Consider the following 19,244-nt stretch of genomic DNA (forward strand, 5'->3'; position numbering starts at 1 on the left):
CACAAAATGTGTGCTCCAAAAATACTCAAACCTTATGTATCTAAATTGTTGAATCGGTAGTTAACTCTCAGAAAATATGCTGAACAATTTGACTAAAAAGAATCACATAACTATAAAAAGAAACAATATCCTTATGGTTCTATGCACCCTATTCCTTGTTATCTCTCTCTAGCTTTTAAAGGAAGGAAAGAAAGAAATTTAAAGGTCAAAATTTCCCCCGTTAATTTCTCAAAATGGTGGAATTGTTTCTTGTAGCATTACTATTGTTCCAAAATTGTGTAATCACACCTGGTTCTGCATCCCATCATGAGAGGCTAGTTATAAAAATTATTCACTATGATTATGTCAACTCGCTTTTCTACGACCCAAAACTGACACTTGAAGATCGCGTCAAAAGAATGAATCAAAGATCAGAGGCTCGTATTTCAGATCTAATGAATGTCTCAAATAATCTGAAAGAAGATGCGGTTGACGTTCGGATTTACCCAGCATATACCTCTCAGTTTCTTGTTCCATTAAAAATTGGTACACCTCTTGTGCCCCAAATTCTTACCATGGACACTGGGAGTGTATTACTTTGGGTTCATTGTGGCTATACCATTGGTGGTGAAGCCTCACCAGCTCCATTATACCACAATGCACATTCTTCATCATATGAATTAAGAAGATGTGTATTGTGAGACATCTATATGTGACCTTATGACTCTTAGAGGAAGATGTGGAAGAATCTCAAGGAGATGTGAGTATTTTGTAAACTATGCAACAGGTAAGAGTAAAGGACATCTTGCTTCTGAAGTTATGTCATTTAAGTCAATCAATGACACTGAAGTGACTATCAAGCATCTTATTTTTGGATGCTCAATCTATTCTGATGGTGCAGATAGTGTTAGTGGAATCCTTGGGTTTGGACAAACAGCTGTGTCTTTGATTTCACAACAAAATTATACTGGATTCTCATATTGTATCGGTGATATAACCTATGTAGATTATGATTCAAATGCATTAATTCTTGGAGGCAAGCCTATAATGGAAGGAGCGTCCACTCCCATGTTTATGGTTATAGGCAAATACTTCATAACTTTAGAAAAAATCAGTGTCGGGGACAAGTTTCTTGACATTGATCCAAGCATATTCAAGAGAATCGATCACCAAGGCGGAATGCTTGTTGATACCGGGGCCACTGCTAGTTATTTGCCTGAGATAGCATACAAGAAACTGAAGGAGGAAATTAAAACTGTAATTGGTACGACGTTGGAATAATTTATAAGCAAAAGACCAGAAGAGCTTTGTTACTATGGAGTTGTCACCGAGGATCTTAAAGGCCTTCCAACAATAGCATATCATTTTGTTGAAAATGCTAAAATGGAGTTTACTGCTGAAAATTTGTTTAAACAAGATGAAGCTGACCATTGCTGCTTGTCCATACAAATTTCTGAAAACAACAAGACTCCTATGCCTTTTAGCGTACTTGGAGTTTTGGCGCAGCAATTTTTCTATATCGGCTTTGACTTCAACACCATGAGAATGCCCTTCACTAGGATAGATTGTGACCACCTGTTTGATTGATCATTATATTGTACTAAATTGCTTGTATTTTCCTAATTTCCTAGTGTTTGCAATCTTAAAAATTTCAGTGTGCCAATAGAGAATAACATTTAGAAACTCTAACTAATTAAATTCATCTATGGAACTATTAAACAACTTCAAAGAATTATCTAGACAATAGCGTAGTAGTAGGCAGTTAAATGTACTGTCAGATTAGTATGAATTAGACTAATTTTCACAACCGCAAGCAAAGTTCAAATTCTTCTTAAGATGGAAAGTGCGTCCATTATAGGACAATAATCAATTGAGTTTAGTGGTGACAAAAATGGACGAGTTGGATCGAATTTAGATGGGTTGAAAATGAGTTGACACGTAGTTAACCATATTTAAATGAACGGGGTCAACTCATTAGGGACGGATTGGATGAATCAAGCAAATTTAGATCGAAATTGCCACCAACTTGGTAAAGATACTACTACTAATCAAACATAAATATATTATTCATACTCCAACTTCCAACCGAGAAAACACCTGATACATTAATATTTTATCTCAAACCCAATAAATAAAATGGATTGGGATAGAATCTCAAAGACAAACTCATAAACTTCAAATCCTGGAACCGTATTTGAGAATCACCATGGATGAATGATCATAGTTGGATCAAAAGCCACGCATGCTACTTCTAACCACTTCTGAGGTGGAGATAATCTGAAAGGCCTTTTAATATGGGAAGCATTGTCTTTAACTCTGTCAGTGAAGGCTAAATGGCAAATATGTTGTGTTAGGGCAGTTTCATTGTTCCTGAAAATTGGAACTTGTTTTAGGGCTTCGTGGAATTCTGATACTGGCCATCTATTTGTTACCTCATGACCAAGGAATAGAAGTTCAAATAGCTCGCTGCATTTATAGATAGCCCTAAAACTTTTTTCAAACACTTCATTGGACATTGGAGTAAACGAAAGGTGTACACAATTTTCTATTTCTTCTTCTACCTTCCATGCAGTAGTCGATGAGATGAATATTTACACGATAATTATGATTGTCATAATTACAATGGATCTTTGAGCTTCCATTACTAGGCAATCTTCTTAATTTTGGAATACGAAAAAGAAGAAAAGAATAATTTGTGGTTAGGATTGGTGCTAGGGACAATGAAGAGTGTAAATATTTTCGTTTTAGTCAGGGTTTATAGCACTTTTTGCATAATTCAAGGTAAAGTAGGACTAGGATTCTTCTTAACTAAATTTTGACATAATAATATTTCACGTCTCCATTACAAATTAGGAATTCGTTCAAGAATATATAGTTTCTTTTCTTTTCCTTTCCATTTTGAAAATTGCCAACGCACGCATAATGTGTGCATTTGAAAAATATTTATCTGAACCCTATGACACAATTTAAAAACTTCCAAAAATTTGAAAAGTTAATTAAAAAGTTTCTTAACAAACGTACTCTCAATATCATGTTACTTTTCCACTTGTTTTATAAAAAATATATAGACTCTTAACAACATAATTAATTGTGGTGATGACCTTGGATATACATTTCAATATTTTCAAAAGATTAAATCCACCTTATCCCATTAATCTTGTAGGGTAGGGAAACGCAAAAAATATCACTGGAGTTTACAAATCACATTACTATCCATTGTTTGAGGAAAACCTAATTTCGTTAGATATGGGGAAAAGAGAATATGAGTTCTTACAGTTTCCTTCGTTGTATCCTATGCAAATCTAAGCCTCCCTACAGAAATATCATATTATATAATGATATGAGAATATTTTCATATTGTTGGGAATAAACCCCCTACAGAAATAATATTTACGGTAATAAAAGTGGAATAATAACGTAGTACCGAGATACGGTAATTAACAAGAATAAAAGAGTGACAACGACATCAAGATTTTTACGTGGAAAACCCTTTTGAATAAGGAAAAAACTACGAGCCCGAGACGAACAACTGATATCATTATAGCAAGGAATTTTACACTTTGTAGGTACGAGTAAAATACTCCAAAGACCACTACAACACTCAAAAGAAATAACCCTCCTTTGATATTCCAACCTCACTACAATATCGCTCACTCTCCATTTTTCTCACAGACTATTTTCGTATACTCTGTCTGTGAAGCCTCGCTCTTTCTTTCTCTTTTTTTAGTGTATCTACAAATAAAAGTAGATGCACTTATTTATAGTTGCAGAATGCCCATGATGATGTATGTAATGACATCAACACTGCTGTAAAAGTCTGCCCAAATCTTTTCTAGTATTATTTGGTTAGCTTGAAGTTTTCAAAGCAAAAGAAAACTTCTCTTCTATCACATATGGGATGGACTCAATAAATCTCCCCCTCTAGTCCCATGCACCTGAAGAAGGTAACTCTAGTTTTTTATATAGAGTTCATGCCGACAAGTTCTTTGTATAGCTCAGACTTGTCTCTTGGTACCACCTTGGTCAGCATATCTGAAGGATTCTCACTAGTATGGATATTTTTTACCTGCATGGATCCATCCCCTATCCTTTCTCAAATCCAGTGATATCTCACATCGATATGCTTCGTCCTTGCATGATACATGATATTTTTGCTCAGGTCTATTGCACTTTGACTGTCACAATAGACGACATACTCTTTTTGATGCAATCCAAGCTCTCGAAGGAACTGTTTTAGCCAAACCATCTCCTTTCCAGCTTCAGTAGCGGCAATATAATCTACTTCAGTTGTAGAGAGTGCGATCAACTTCTGCAACTTCGACTTCCATGATATAGATATAGCTCCTCCTGAAAATGTGAATAGGTATCCTGTAGTAGATTTACGATTATCAAGATAACCTGCCATATCAGCATCCGTGTAGCCCTTCAAGATTGGATCAGATCCTCCAAAACACAAGCAATCTCCTATAGTACCTCTTAGGTACCTGAGTATCCACTTGACTGTTTCCTAATGTTCCTTTCCAGGATTTTTAAAGAATCTGCTAACAATACCAACTGCATGAGCAATATCAGGTCTGGTGCATACCATTGCATACATCAAGCTTCCGACTGCTGAAGAATAAGGAACTTTCGCCATGTTCCCTTTCTCTTCCATTGTTGTAGGACATATCTTCTTACTCAACTGTTGATGACCAACAAGAGGTGCATTGACTGGCTTAGCACTTTTCATGTTGAAGCGTTCCAGTACACGTTCAATGTACTTCTCCTAAGATAGCCACAACTTTCTGCTTGTTTGCTGTTGAACTATCTTCATCTCTAGAATTTGTTGTGCTGGGTCCACGTCCTTTATATCAAATTACTTGGACAAATATCTCTTCAACTTTGTAATCAGCTCCTTGTCTTGTTTTACATTCAACATGTCACCCACATACAACAATAATATAATAAAGTTATTCCCATAACATCTTTTGAAGTATACACATGGATCAGAATAGGTCTTTATGTATGTTTGACCTTTCATGAATGAGTCAAACTTCATGTACCACTGGCTTGGTGTCTGCTTTAATCCATAAAAACTCTTATTCAATTTGCACACCATGTATTTCTTTCCAGCTATTTCAAATCCTTATGGCTGCTCCATATAAATCTCCTCTTCCAAATCTCTATGAAGAAATACAGTTTTCATGTCCAACTGCTCCACTTCAAGATCTAGGCTAGCTGTTAAGATCAAGATTGTTCGAATAGAAGTCATTTTGACAACAGGTGAGAAAATTTCATCAAAATCAATACCTTTCTTCTGTTCGAAGCCTTTTACCACTAATCGAGCTTTGTATCTGACCAACTTGCCATTTTCATCTTTCTTGAGTTTAAAGACCCATTTGCATTTGAGTGGTCTTTTACCCTTTGGAAGTTCAACCAACTTGTACGTGCCATTTTTTTGTAGAGATTTCATCTCTTCTTGCATGGCTTTCATTCACTAGTTCTTTTCTGGATGGGGCAACACCTCCTTAAGACCTTCTGGCTCCCCCTCATCACCGATGAGCACATACTCTATGGAAGGGTACCTGCATGACTCTACTCTTGGCCTCTCTGATCTCCTCAGATGTTGACAACAAACGTGTACGGCAGAAGGCCATTTGGTGTTAAAGTATTTAAGTATTCTTCTTGGTAGTAATTGTTGCTACATATTACGTTGAGTCAAAACTGAAAAATATTTTATTTTTACTATAAAACTTAGCAATCAACCTATTACTTAGTTGATCAACATATTCATTTCTTCTAGCTAAGATAGCTCTTTAATTTCTATCATGTAATTTGCACAATTTTATTTTAATCTAATGATGAAAATATTTTCCTTATTAAATGCACTACTATTACCATTGGAGTTGATAACCAAGTATTGTAGAAGAGCCAAATCATCTTTATTGGATGCTCTTCTTCGTTTCCAATACGAAACAAGAAATTACTGAATGTTGGATATGTTCGTACTTTTATATTTCTTGGCATTTGAATATTTTTCATTTGAGGTCATAAGTATGATTTAGCAAGCTAGCTTTTACAGTTTTTGTTTTCATCAATTTTGAAACTACTGATTGTACTTGACAGAAATCATATCCCAAACTATTACTTTTTCACCAAATGGTTCATTGATATCCAATATATCTCTAAAACTCTGGACAATTGTTTCAATCGTTTGACGCTTAGCCAAAAGCGCTTCATCTCATATTATCACTTTTGCTTTCCTTATAAATTTAGTACTATTGCTATGCTTTGATATATTTGTGATGGTTATTTCAGCTATTTGAAGAGTATCAAATCTAAAGTGAGTTGTACGACCCCATAATAAAATCATTGATGGCACACCACTTGTTCTTATTCCTAACAATATCATGCCTCTTAATCTGACATTTGCAAGTAATGCATGACATATGAATATTATTTTGATTCCGCCGGAGGCATCTACAAAGAATAATCTCGTTATACCAGAGTATACTTTTGATAGTATAGTCTTAAAAGCTTATTCTTGTTCAGGATTTAGCTTTGATGGTCTTCTTAATATTATACTAATCTTTTTTTACTTTGTTATCTAATTTTTTTAATCTCTAACACTCTTTTTATGGTATAAATTTATGTACCCTAACATTTTTTTAACTTGAAAAATAATTTTTCTCATATTGTAAATTTAAAAAATAATTTAATTGGATTTTCTTGCTAAATAATTAATTGAAAGATTTAATTATTTTGTTTTATCATTTAAAAATAATTTATTTTCTGTTGATTCAGATTCTTAATAGTAGTTCATCTCTTGTTTGAATATTTAAACGTAATTATAATTTTATCCACCATAAATTTTATTTTCAAAGAGTAAAAAGATCGATCTCACATTCTACTTTTAGATCTTTATGTGCAAAATCTTTAGTGGTATTGACTCTTTACCAATTTTTTTCTTTATCTTTCTCACACATTTATATTCTTAAAAATTTTCTTAGTTGTTCTTTAATAATTGGATATATTTTTCAATATTACACAAAAATTAAAAAATATTATTTGAGTAGAAAAGCAGTTCAAATATAATATAATAATATATTATCGTGGAGATTCTTTTCTCAATTTCAATACTTTATGCAGTCCGTTTAATATTACTTTTATTTTTTCTTGGTATTGGATATTATAGAGTGGTAATGTATTACCAATATGGAGTATTCTTATGAAATTACTTTTATTAAATCTTCCTATATATGTTTAATAATAATTCAATAGACAAGATTGTATTAATTTTAAAATATTAAATATTAAAAATGTTAACATAGAAGTTATTGTAGTCCAAAAAATAAGTTATTACAATTATGCCCTTTCTCTATGAGTTCTTCTATTTAATATTTTAGCGCTTTTTTGATCTATTAATATTGTATCCGTAATTTTATAATAATATAGGCTCTCTTTTTTCTAAATGAATTTGGACAATATAATACGTTTTCAAATTAACTTAGTAATAAGAATTATTTAAGAAGTATATCCTAAAAGTAATGGGATTACACGGCTAAAAATATGTCCATATCCCGAAAGTAATTATACTAATAGCAAATCTAACGTGTTCCTAAAGGTATTAAATTTATATGCTAACATGTAGTATTATATATCTATACACTAAAATAATTATACTAAACACAAATGTGAAAATAATAGAACTTAGTAAGAAAATGCACAATAGATAATTTGATAGTAAGAAAATGCACAATAGATGACTAATATCGAGTATACATACTAATAGAACCGACATTTTCTTATTATAAAAGTATGAATACAATGTCGGTTTACAAAAATAACCTTATAATATTAAGCATAATAACTCATAATAAAAGGACATAACCAAAATTCTAGATATTAGTCTTATAATTCTATTAGTTTTAGGATAGTTGTCACAACCCAAAATCCACTATAGGTTGTGATGGTGCCTAACGTCGTCGTCAGGCAAGCCAACAGTGATTGATCCGCTTAATTACTCATTTTTACTCCTTTTGAAATCATAATTTCCATTTATTAAATAGTATGAAATAGAATTTACAGGGTGAAACAGTGATAATTACGTGAACTACCATATTAAACATCCAGTAGGAACCCCCAAAACCTGGTGTCACAAGTGCATGAGCATCAACTAGGAAATATGATAAAATACAATATCTGTATGGAATACCAATTAGACAGGAGAATGTAAATAACTATGGTGGAGACTCTGTGTGCTGCAGACTCGTAACATGGGATGCAGCTCACCTAAATCCCCGCAATAGCCGCGCCTCTGCGCCCACAAGACCACTAGACATATATGTACTTGTACAAAATGTGCAACAAGTGTAGCATGAGTACGTAAAATACGTGTACCCAGTAAGTATCTAGTCTAACCTCGAAGAAGTAGTGACACGGGGGTCGACTTCGACACTTACTATGGGCTAATAATAAAATATCAAAATTATAATTAAGCATGGATTATGTAAATACAGCTGAAAACTCAATAACAAGAAATAAATAATCAAGTTTTTCACTAATAGAAAATAACAATTTAATTTCTATCGTTGAACAAAATAATCTCTCAAGCCAATGAAACAATATCAACTATAATTGGACTCCGATGAATTAATACGCACGTATTATGCCGAGGTCGTACGGTCCGATCTAACATACAAATATATAAACTGTGCATTGCCGATGTCAAGACCCGAAAATCACACCTGTTGTGATGGTGCCTATTTCAATACTAGACAAGCCGACAACATCAATAACCCATAATTTCTTTTAAATATTAAAAATATAATAATTAATTTTAAGGGGAAAATCCCACAAATATTGAATATAAATATACTCCCAAAAATTGATGTCACTGAGTACATGGGCATCTATACATCACAAGTATGGAAAATACGGTCTATAATAGTGTAAGACCAAATACAGTAAACAAGTAGGTAGGGAAGGAGAGACAAGGTCTACGAAACACGGCAGCTACCTCGGAATCTCCGCAAAATCAACTATGCGAAAGAATCATGACCCGCTGTGTCCGGGATCACCTGGATCTGCACACGAAGTGCATGGTGTAGTATGAGTACAACCAACTCAGTAAGTAATAATAATAAATAAAGAAAGGAAAGTAGTAACGAGCTTCACAGCTAAGTCCAAATACAGTAATTTCCAACATGAAAAGGTAGGCATGCTTTCAAGTTCAACATTTAAAACTCCACAATAATTTCATATTGACTGAAATAGAAATAATGTTTTTCAGAGTTTTCCAAAATTGTGATATATGATAGCTGAAATACAACAATAATGTAATCAATGCATATTCTGAGTCCTCTCATTCACTCATTCCTCTCAATCACTCAACACTCGACACTCGCACTCAATAGGTACCTGCGCTCATTGGGGGTATGTACAAACTCCGGAGAGACTCCTTCAACCCAAGTGCTATAACAAGCAAATCATGGCATAAATCAATGAAATATGTTGCGGCGTGCACCCTGATCCCATAAATATCCTCACAATTAGTCCCTCGGTCTCACTCAATCATCAACCTCTCCAGTCTCTCGGGCTCTCAGAAATCATGATAAGCAGCCCAACAACAATGATATGGTGCATCAATAATGAATAAGAGAGACTGAGATGTAATATGCGAGTAAAAATCGTGACTGAGTATGAAACAACAATTTAGCAGATAATTCAACATGTACACGACCTCTATGGATCCCAACAATGTCAACATATAGTTTAAACAAGATTTATAGATTACTTTCTCTTAATACGTGGAAAAATGTACGGATATTAACAGATTATTCAACTATACAGTTCCATGGAATTGACCAAGTAACAATTCCTACGATGCACGCCCACACGCCCATCAACTAGCATGTGCGTCACCTCAAAATAGGGTTGTTCAAAACCGAACCGAAACCATTAACCGAACAAACTGACGGCTTATTGGTATCGAATTATCGCGGTAATGGATGATGAACGGATTGAGATTTTATAATTAATAACTTAACGGTTTGGTGGCAGATTACTCAATTTATTTAACAGGTAAACCGTTTGTCACGGCCCCAAATTCCCTCCGTAGGATGACGTCATGGCACCTAGTCTCTAAGACTAGGTAAGCCTATCAATGCGGAATAATAATAAATATCTGAAATAAATAAACTAATATTCAAACAATTTCAACTCCCAAAATCCGATAGAAATAAGTCACAAGCTTCTAAGAATTTATCATCAATGTCTCTATATAACAGAATCTAAAGAAAATAAGGAAGCAACATAACAAGAATAGAAGGCGACTCCGGAGTCTGCGGGCGCTGGCAGATATACCTCGAAGTCTCCTCGTATAACTAGTTCACTAATGCCTGGTCTGATAAGATGTACCTGGATCTGCACAAAAAGATGTGCAGAAATGTAGTATGAGTTTACCATAGCGGTACCCAGTAAGTGCCAAGCCTAACCTCGGTAGAGTAGTGACGAGGTCAGGTTAGGCCCTACTTGAGAATAAATAATGACATGGTAAAAATGTTTAAATAATATAATTAGATAAAATGACAATGAAAATGAATCAAGTAGTATGTCACATTTAATTACACCAAATAATAACAAATAAATACCTCATGGAAACAAAACCCGAAATCCATTCCGTTTACCTTCCGAAATCCACCCGAGACCCTCGGGACCTTAACCAATTATACCAACATGTCCCAAAATACAATACGAACTTAGTCGAGGCTTCAAACCGCATCAAACAATATCAAAACGACAAATCGCACCTCAAATCAAAATCTATGAAGAATCGGATTCCGACCTCGATATCAAAAGTCAACCCCCCGGTCAAACTTCCCAAAAATTTGACTTTTGGTATTTCAAGCCTAATTCCACTACGGACTTCCAAATAAAATTTCGATCACGCTCCTAAGTCTAAAATCACCATACGGAGCTGTTGGAATCATCCAAATTCTATTTCGGGGTCGTTTGCACATAATTTGACATCCGGTCACTATTTGAACTTAAACTTTTAATTTTTCATCAAAATTCCATATCTCGGGCTAGGGATCTCGGAATTTGATTCCTAGCATACGCCCAAGTCTCAAATCACGATACGGACCTACCGAAACTGTCAAAACACTAATCCAAGTCCATTTGCTCAAAATGTTAACTAAAGTCAACTCAGTTGAGTTTTAAAGCTCTAATTCACATTTTAATCCACTTTTCATATAAATACTTTCTGAAAAATTTTACGAACTACGCACGCAAGTCGAGAAATAATAAATAGCGCTTTTCGAGTGCTTAGAACACAGAATTAATTATTGGATTTAAAGATGACATTTTGGGTCATCACACCGTTAACTCGTTAAGAATTTTTATATTTACACTTTTACCCCTATGTATATAAACTTGTTACTAGGGCAATTAGAATGGGGCATGTGCACTTTGGTTTGAATTCAGCAATAACTTATATTTTAGGGTAAATAATTCTATCGGGATGACCTCTACAACATCATAAATCCTAATATGGCAGAGTATAACAGTCAATTATTTCATCAACATGACAGAAAGTAACTAAATTTTCCTCATAAGGTCTAGTTGGAAATGAAAAAAGTCCAACCCATTGTTCTTGGTTCTAGAATTTTACTATTTCTTTTGTACACTCTAACAAATCAGATAATCAGCCCTGCCCTACCACCCTAATCTTTTGTAGAAGAACGTTTATATATTCCAAATAATTGTACTGGGTAGGACGTATCTTCTAAAGATGTAAATATTTTTCATCAGCATTTGTTAGATAATATATACAAAAGTAAAGTATTATTCTGTAAGTGGTTATCATATAACTTACCTTTTTCATTTATCTTTTCGACCCAAAAGCAAAATCTTGAAAACATGTAAACATTTGAGTCTATGAAATATTAAAATAATTTAGCCTCTAGATGAAAATGAAGAACGCAGAGGCTCCAATATCACAACAATAATTAAGCTTCAAATATTAGCAAGTTAAATTTTCTTAGTCCAAGGAAAAAAAAGGGAATAGGTATTGATTGTTCAAGCAACTACTCTGCAATATTATTATGCGATACTGATTGTTCCTACAATGACCGATAATTTATTATTTTTTTTTGGCCGTTTGGTATTGATTGTTCAATAACTTTTTATTTGGTTTGGCCGATAAACCATCCGATAACCGCCCGATCATTGTCAATCCGATAACAATCCGCCCGTTGTCTTATTAGATGGCTAACATATTACTATATTTATAATTTGATAACCGATAAACCGAACTGTTAAGCGTAATTATCGGCCCGATCCACCCGATAAGCACCCCTACCTCAAAACTAGTCACATAACACATAATCCGGGGTTTCATACCCTCAAGACCAAATTTAGAACTGTTACTTACCTCAAACCGTAAAATTCTTTATTCTGCAATGCCTTTGCCTCGTGAATCGGACTCCAAATGCCTCGCATCTAGCCACAAATAATCCGATTCAGTCAATAAAAATTATAGAAATTAATTCCATATGAAAATATAAATTTTCCATCAAAATCCAAAATTTCACCCAAAAATCGCCCGTGGGACCACGTCTCGGAACCCGACAAATGTTACAAAATCCGAAATAACATTCAACCACGAGTCTGACCATACCTATTTTACCTAATTCCGACATTAACTCGACCCTCAAATCTTCAAATTAAACCAAGAGGGTTTTCTAAACTTTCCAATTTAATTCACCGATTAAATGTTAAAAACAACTATAGATTCGGGTAAGTTGACCAATACTGAGTTAAGAACACTTACTCCGTTGTTTTCCTAGAAATTCTCCCGAAAATCGCATCTTCTGGGCTCTTTCTTAAACATTCTGTCCAGGTCTTTCCTCTTCGCGAACGCGATAGCTCCCTTGCGTTCGCGAAGAATATTTTTGTGCTGCCCGGATTTCCTCCTTCGCGAACGCGAGCCTGGTCTCGCAAACGAGAAGACCAATTTCCCCCAGGCTGGCTTTCCCTTTTGCGAATGCGAGGCCTCGACCGCGAATGCAAAGCCTTGCCCCTCGACCCTTCGCGAACGCGTGCCCCCGGCCACGAACGCGAAGCTTTGCCCCTCGACCCTTCGCGAACGCGTGCCCCCGATCGCGAACGCGAAGCACAAAATGGGCCAGTCCAAATTTTCTCTTCGCGAACGCGACACTCCCCTTGTGAACGCGATGAAGGAAACTAGATACAGGCATCAGAAAATTCCAACAGTTGTTTAAGTCCAAATTTCGATCCGTTAACCATCTGAAACTCACCCGAGGCCCCCGGGACCTCAACCAAATACACCAACAAGTCCTAAAACATCATGCGAACTTAGTTGAAACCTCAAATCACATCAAACAATGCTAAAATCACAAATCACACCCCAATTCAAGCTTAAGTTACTAGGGGACCGCAGATGCGAGGCAGTGATTGAAGTTGTAGAAGTGGCTATCGCATAAGTGACCAGGGGACCGCAGATGCGAGGTAGTGCTGGATAGACTTTGTTTTATATGGGATTTGGCCCATTTTCTTTCATTCTCTTTTGGTTGGGGCGATTTTTGTAGAGCTTCAAGTGGAGGTTTTCATCACCTATGTCAAGGTGAGTAATTTTCACATATTGTGAGTTAAATACATGGTTTGTATGTGGATTTAAATATGGAAATTAGTGAAAATTTTGAGATTTTGAAGAAAAACCTAGAAATTAGAATTTTTGGATTTTGATCACGAAATTGGATATGGAATTAGGAATAAATTATATATTTGAGTTCGTATTAATGGTAATGATTATCTTCGAATATTTTTGGAATCCGGACACGTGGGCCCAAAGGTTGACTTTATTGACTTTTCGAGCAGAGTTAAAATTTTTTATAAATTGATTAATTATGGATAATAGAGTATATATTTATTGATTTGCACATTTGTTTTGCTAGAGTCATTATACACAATTCACATGATACCCCGTATAATTACTGTGTAGAGTCATTACTAGTCATGATGCCTCTAGTATCTATGACCGTGCGTTGCACGTTAATAATGGTACGTGATGATTTAAACGTTTATTTATATGAAGGAACAATAAAATTTAATTAATGAGAGAAATTTTATGTATAATAATATAACAATCATTTAAATGCCAAAAATTATTATTACATTAGCATAATACATTAATTTAAAATAAAAGGACATCATCAAAACTTACACAAAAGATCAATTTGTCATGTTAGTTAGATAATTATGTATTATAGTATAAAAGTATTTAATGTGATGGTATGTTAACGAACACTTCTTTGTGGACAATATTGTTTGGGTATGTTTCCTCCTAATGCTTTGGTTGCTCTGCCTTAACCAGAACTCTTGTTGTCGATCTTGATATCCCTCTTGAAAGTGCAACATATAATTGTTCGTGCAAGAAAAGATATTGCGGTAAATATAGTCCAATATTTAAGATGTATGTTCTTATACTTTATTTATTATATTTGAAAAACATAAGAATATTAAAAAAAAATCACACAAATATAAAAGGATATTCCGTAGTTTCGTTAGACGAAAGTCGAATTGAGGGATAAGAATATACTTAGAAGTACTATCACGACCCAATTTCACCTATAGGTCGTGATGGCGCCCAAAATCACAACTGGGCAAGCCAACTAGTGAATTAAACATATATTATTTCCTTAAATAATTCTCCGAGTAATTAAACTCTTCTTACTTGCAAGATTTAAGAAAAATACCAACGGTTCTGATTAAATAAAACCAAGAAAAACAAATACTTAAATCCACAATTCTACTAATGTATGTGCCAAGACCTGGTGTCATAAGTATTTGAGCATCTAGTAGTGTCACGACCCAAAATTCTCACCTTCGGACCGTGATGGCGCCTAATATTTCACTTGCTAGGCAAGCCAACGTTAGAATAATATTATCCATTTTTAAAATAATTTTAAATTTATTAATAACAAAAAAATAAATGCGGAAGCAAAGTTTGAAATATAGTGAAATAATCCATCAAACAACGATGTCTAAATACCATCCCAGAATTGGTATCACAAGTGCACGAACTTTTAGAATAAATACAAATAAAGGTCTGAATAATATAAAGTTGTTTGGAAATAAACACACAGCTAAAGTACAATAGACGGGGACTTCAAAACTGCGGACACAAGGCAGTTATACCTCAAGTCTCCTTTGATAGCTGAAATCCGAGCAAGTCTATGGTACGCCGCTGGGACCAACTCTAAAATCTGCACAAGAAGTGCATAGTGTAGTATCAGTACAACCGACCCCATGTACTGGTAAGTGCTAAGCCTAACCTCGACGAAATAGTGACGAGGCTAAGGCGGTTCACTTACATTAACCTGTACGCAATATTGATAATAACAACAAATAATATAAATAAAACAGGTAACTCATTTATAATAATTGAAACCAACCCAGCAGTCATAATCCATTATTATTTCAACCAATTCTGTTGCAGCGTGCAACCCGCTCTCACAATATATTCACATTCAATTCTGTTGCAGCGTGCAACCCGCTCTCACAATATATTCACATTCAGTTCTGTTGCGGCGTGCAACCCGATCCTCCAATATTGACTTTTAATAAGTCTGTTGCGGCATGCAACCCGATCCTCCAATATTGACTTTTAATAAGTCTATTGCGGCGTGCAACCCGATCCTCCAATATTGACTTTTAATAAGTCTGTTGCGACGTGCAACTCAATCCTCCAATATTGAATTTTAATAAGTCTATTGCGGCGTGCAACCCGATCCTCCAATATTGACTTTAATAAGTCTGTTGCGGCGTACAACCCGCTCCTTCTTATAGAAGAAAATTTTCCAATAGAGGTAACAATTAATATAAAATTATGAGACAACAAGCATACAATAATTATGGTTTAATTATGAAGCAAACAATGACAAATAGCAAATTATTATTGAAATCAGGGAGCAATTAGGCAGTTTAATATTTATTATGCTAAATGTCAAATAACAATTAAGGCACATAATAGCATGTAACAATTAATGCAGGAATTTAAGAATTTATATTTGCAAAGAATAAGAGAGAAATAATTATTATAATAATTAATTTATGATTAAAAATAATTTATGATTTTTCAAGTAAGCAGACAAACAATTAATTTGACGATGTATAGACACTCGTCACCTCGCCTATACGTCGTTTACATGCAATTCACATAACAAACAATTTAAGGGTTCTATTCCCTCAAGTCAAGGTTAACCCCGACACTTACCTCACTTTGCAAATTCCAATCAATTATTCAACCAAAGCTTTTCCTTTTAAATTTGCCTTCGAAAGCTTCAAATCTATTCACAAACAATTCAATATATTCAATACTAATCATAGGAATTAATTCCATAGGAATTTATAAATTTTCCGGATAAAAATTCGAAATTCATTAAAATATTTGGTAGTGGGACCCACGTCTCAAATCCCGAAAAAACTCACGAAATCCGAACACCCGTTCCGATACGAGTTCAACCATACCAAATTTGTCCAATTCCGATATCAAATGGACCTTCAAATCTAAATTTTTCGTTTTTGGAAAGTTTTACAAAAATTTCAATTTCTTCCATCTAAATCCGAAATAAATGATGAATATAGACATGGATTTGTGAAATATAATCACTTTATGATAAAGAACACTTACCCAGTTCAAAGTCGTGAAAATCCCCCTTGAAATCGCCCAAATCCGAGACTCAAAACTCAAAAATGAGTAAAAATGGCTAAGACCCGATTTTATGTATTCTGCCCAGCATTTTCGCATCTGCGAGAAAAATCTCGCATCTGTGAAAAGGGGCTGCCAGGCAAGGTTCCGCATCTGCGGACAAAATGTCGCACCTGCGACGTCCGCTTCTGCGCAAAAGGGTCGCACCTGCGATGGAAGTCTCGCTTCTACGAGCTCGCACCTGCGGTCAAAATTCCGCAGGTACGATTATACCAGAACCCAAATTTTAGATTTTAGCTTAAGTCCAATTCTTGTTCTGATTTCAATCCGTTTCACTCTCGGGGTACTCGGGACCCCCGCTCGAATATACCAACAAGTCCCGAAACATAATACGGACTGACTCGGGGTCTAAAATCACATCAAACACACTGAAATTACAATTCACACCCCGATTCGAACTTTGAGTTTTAAACTTTTAATTTGCATATCTCGTGCCAAAACATATTAAATGAATCCGGAATGACTTCAAATTTGGCACACAAGTCATAAATGACATAACGGAGCTGTTCAAATTTCCAGAATCGGGTTCCGGCTCCGATATCAAAAAGTCCAGCCCATGGTCAAACTTGGAATATTTAGCCTTTAAATTGCTAGTTTCGTTAAATGGTCATAACTTGAGCTAGGGACCTGCAAATTAAATTTTTGGTATACGCCCAAGTCCCAAATCACGATACAAAGCTACCGGAATTTTCAAAACACTGATCCGGATCCGTTTGCTCAAAATGTTGACCAAAGTCAACTTAGTTGAGTTTTAAAGCTCTATTTCCCATTTTAATCCATTTTTCACATGAAAACTTTCCGGAAAATTTTACGGACTGCGCACACAAGTCGAGGAATGATAAATGATACTTTTTGAGGTGTTAGAACACAGAATTACTTATTAAATTTAAAGATGACATTTTGGGTCATCACAAGTAGATTATACAAAAAAATTTAAATGATTTTTGAAATAAAATAGACAGAATACACATACAAGAAGAGGCACTAGTTTCTGCAGAGTGACTCAGAAAGTGTATCGACCTGGCCGGTCGTTTTGAGCGTATTAGCCCCGATCCCCTATTTACTGCTTTCCTTGTATCTGTTCATGCTTATGTGATTTGCCGGGAGGTCTTGATTTTGGTTTTGGAGTGTTTTGGGACACTTCGCCCCAAAAATGGAAGCTTAAGTCTTAGGATTTTGACCATAGTCAGAATTTTGTGAAGACGACTCCGAAAGGGAATTTCGTCGGTTCCGTTGGCTCCGTTGGGTGATTTTGGACTTAGGAGTGTGTCCGGACTGTGAATTTAAGGTTTGTAGCTAATTTAGGCTTGAAATGGTGAAAGTCAAATTTTTGGAAAGTTTGACAAGGGGGTTGACCTTTTGAGATCCCGGTCGGATTGGAATTTTGGAAGTTAGAGTAGTTTCGTGATGTCATTTATGACTTGTGTGCAAAATGTGAGTCAATCTGACGTGATTTGATAGGTTTTGGTGTGGTTTGTAGAATTTGGAAATTTTAAAGTTCATTAGGCTTGAATTCGGGTGTAATTCGAGTTTTTGTTGTTATTCGAAGTGATTAGAGGATTTGACTAAGTTCGTAGCGGGTTATAAGACTTGTTGGTATGTTTGGTTGAGGTCCTGGGGACCTCAGGTCGATTTCGGGTGGTTAACAGATCAAAGTTTGATGTTGAAGAATAGCTGAAGTGTTGTTCCTGCTGGTGTAATCGCACCTACGAGTGGGGAACCGCAGGGGCGGAAATGCAGAAGCGAAGCAGAGGCCGCAGATGCGGGCAAGGCCAGGAAGGGCAGAGGACGCAGGTGCGAGAAAGGATGCGCATCTGCGAGTTCGCAGATGCGAAAAAGGAAAGTTTGGCATTTCAGCAGGAGCGACTCCGCAGGTGCGAGACCTGGAGCATAGGTGCGAGCCCAGTGTTTTATTGGGTTCCGTAGGTGCGGATGTTTTTGCACAGGAGCGGTTCCGCAGGTGCGTAAAACCTGGGCAGAAGGTTTAAAAGCAAGGGTTCACGATTTTTGTCTTGTTTCAACATTTTGGACTCGGGCTTAGGATTTTGGAGAAACTTTTCGAGGTGATTATTGAGGTAAGCTTCTTGTACTCATTTTGGATCATAAAACTTGTTTCCCCACTGATTTCCCCACCTAATTTGTGAGATTTTGAAGTAAACTTTGGGGGGCTTAGGGCTTGAAAATTGGAGAGTGAGTTTTGGGGATTTGAATGGCCATTTGATGTCGGATTTTGATAAATTTAGTATGGTTAGACTCGTGAGTGAATGGGCTTTCGGGTGTTATGACTTTTGTCGGATTTTGAGATATGGGCCCGGAAGTCGGATTGAGCCAATTTCGGATTTTTGGCTATGATTTAGTACTTTTCTTGTGGAATTGATCCCTTTAGCCTATATTGATTGTATTGTATTACTTGTGGCTAGATTCTGGACATTTGGAGACCAATTTGAGAGGCAAAGGCATTTCGACGTAGAGATTTGCTCGGTTTGAGGTA

General features: G+C 35.5%; 2 protein-coding genes across 2 annotated transcripts; both read left to right on the forward strand.

Moving 5' to 3' along the window:
- The first annotated feature begins 233 nt into the window (after window positions 1–233).
- On the forward strand, window positions 234–680 carry LOC138903382 (probable aspartic protease At2g35615). The gene has a single exon (XM_070191354.1). It carries the CDS (start codon window positions 234–236, stop codon window positions 678–680), a length of 447 nt encoding a protein of 148 aa, XP_070047455.1.
- Window positions 681–699: 19 nt separating this feature from the next.
- LOC138903384 (aspartic proteinase nepenthesin-1-like) lies at window positions 700–1,260 on the forward strand. The gene has a single exon (XM_070191355.1). It carries the CDS (start codon window positions 700–702, stop codon window positions 1,258–1,260), a length of 561 nt encoding a protein of 186 aa, XP_070047456.1.
- The last annotated feature ends 17,984 nt before the right edge of the window (window positions 1,261–19,244 follow it).

Source organism: Nicotiana tomentosiformis, chromosome 12 (assembly GCF_000390325.3).
Source record: "Nicotiana tomentosiformis chromosome 12, ASM39032v3, whole genome shotgun sequence".
Taxonomy (NCBI): Eukaryota; Viridiplantae; Streptophyta; class Magnoliopsida; order Solanales; family Solanaceae; genus Nicotiana; species Nicotiana tomentosiformis.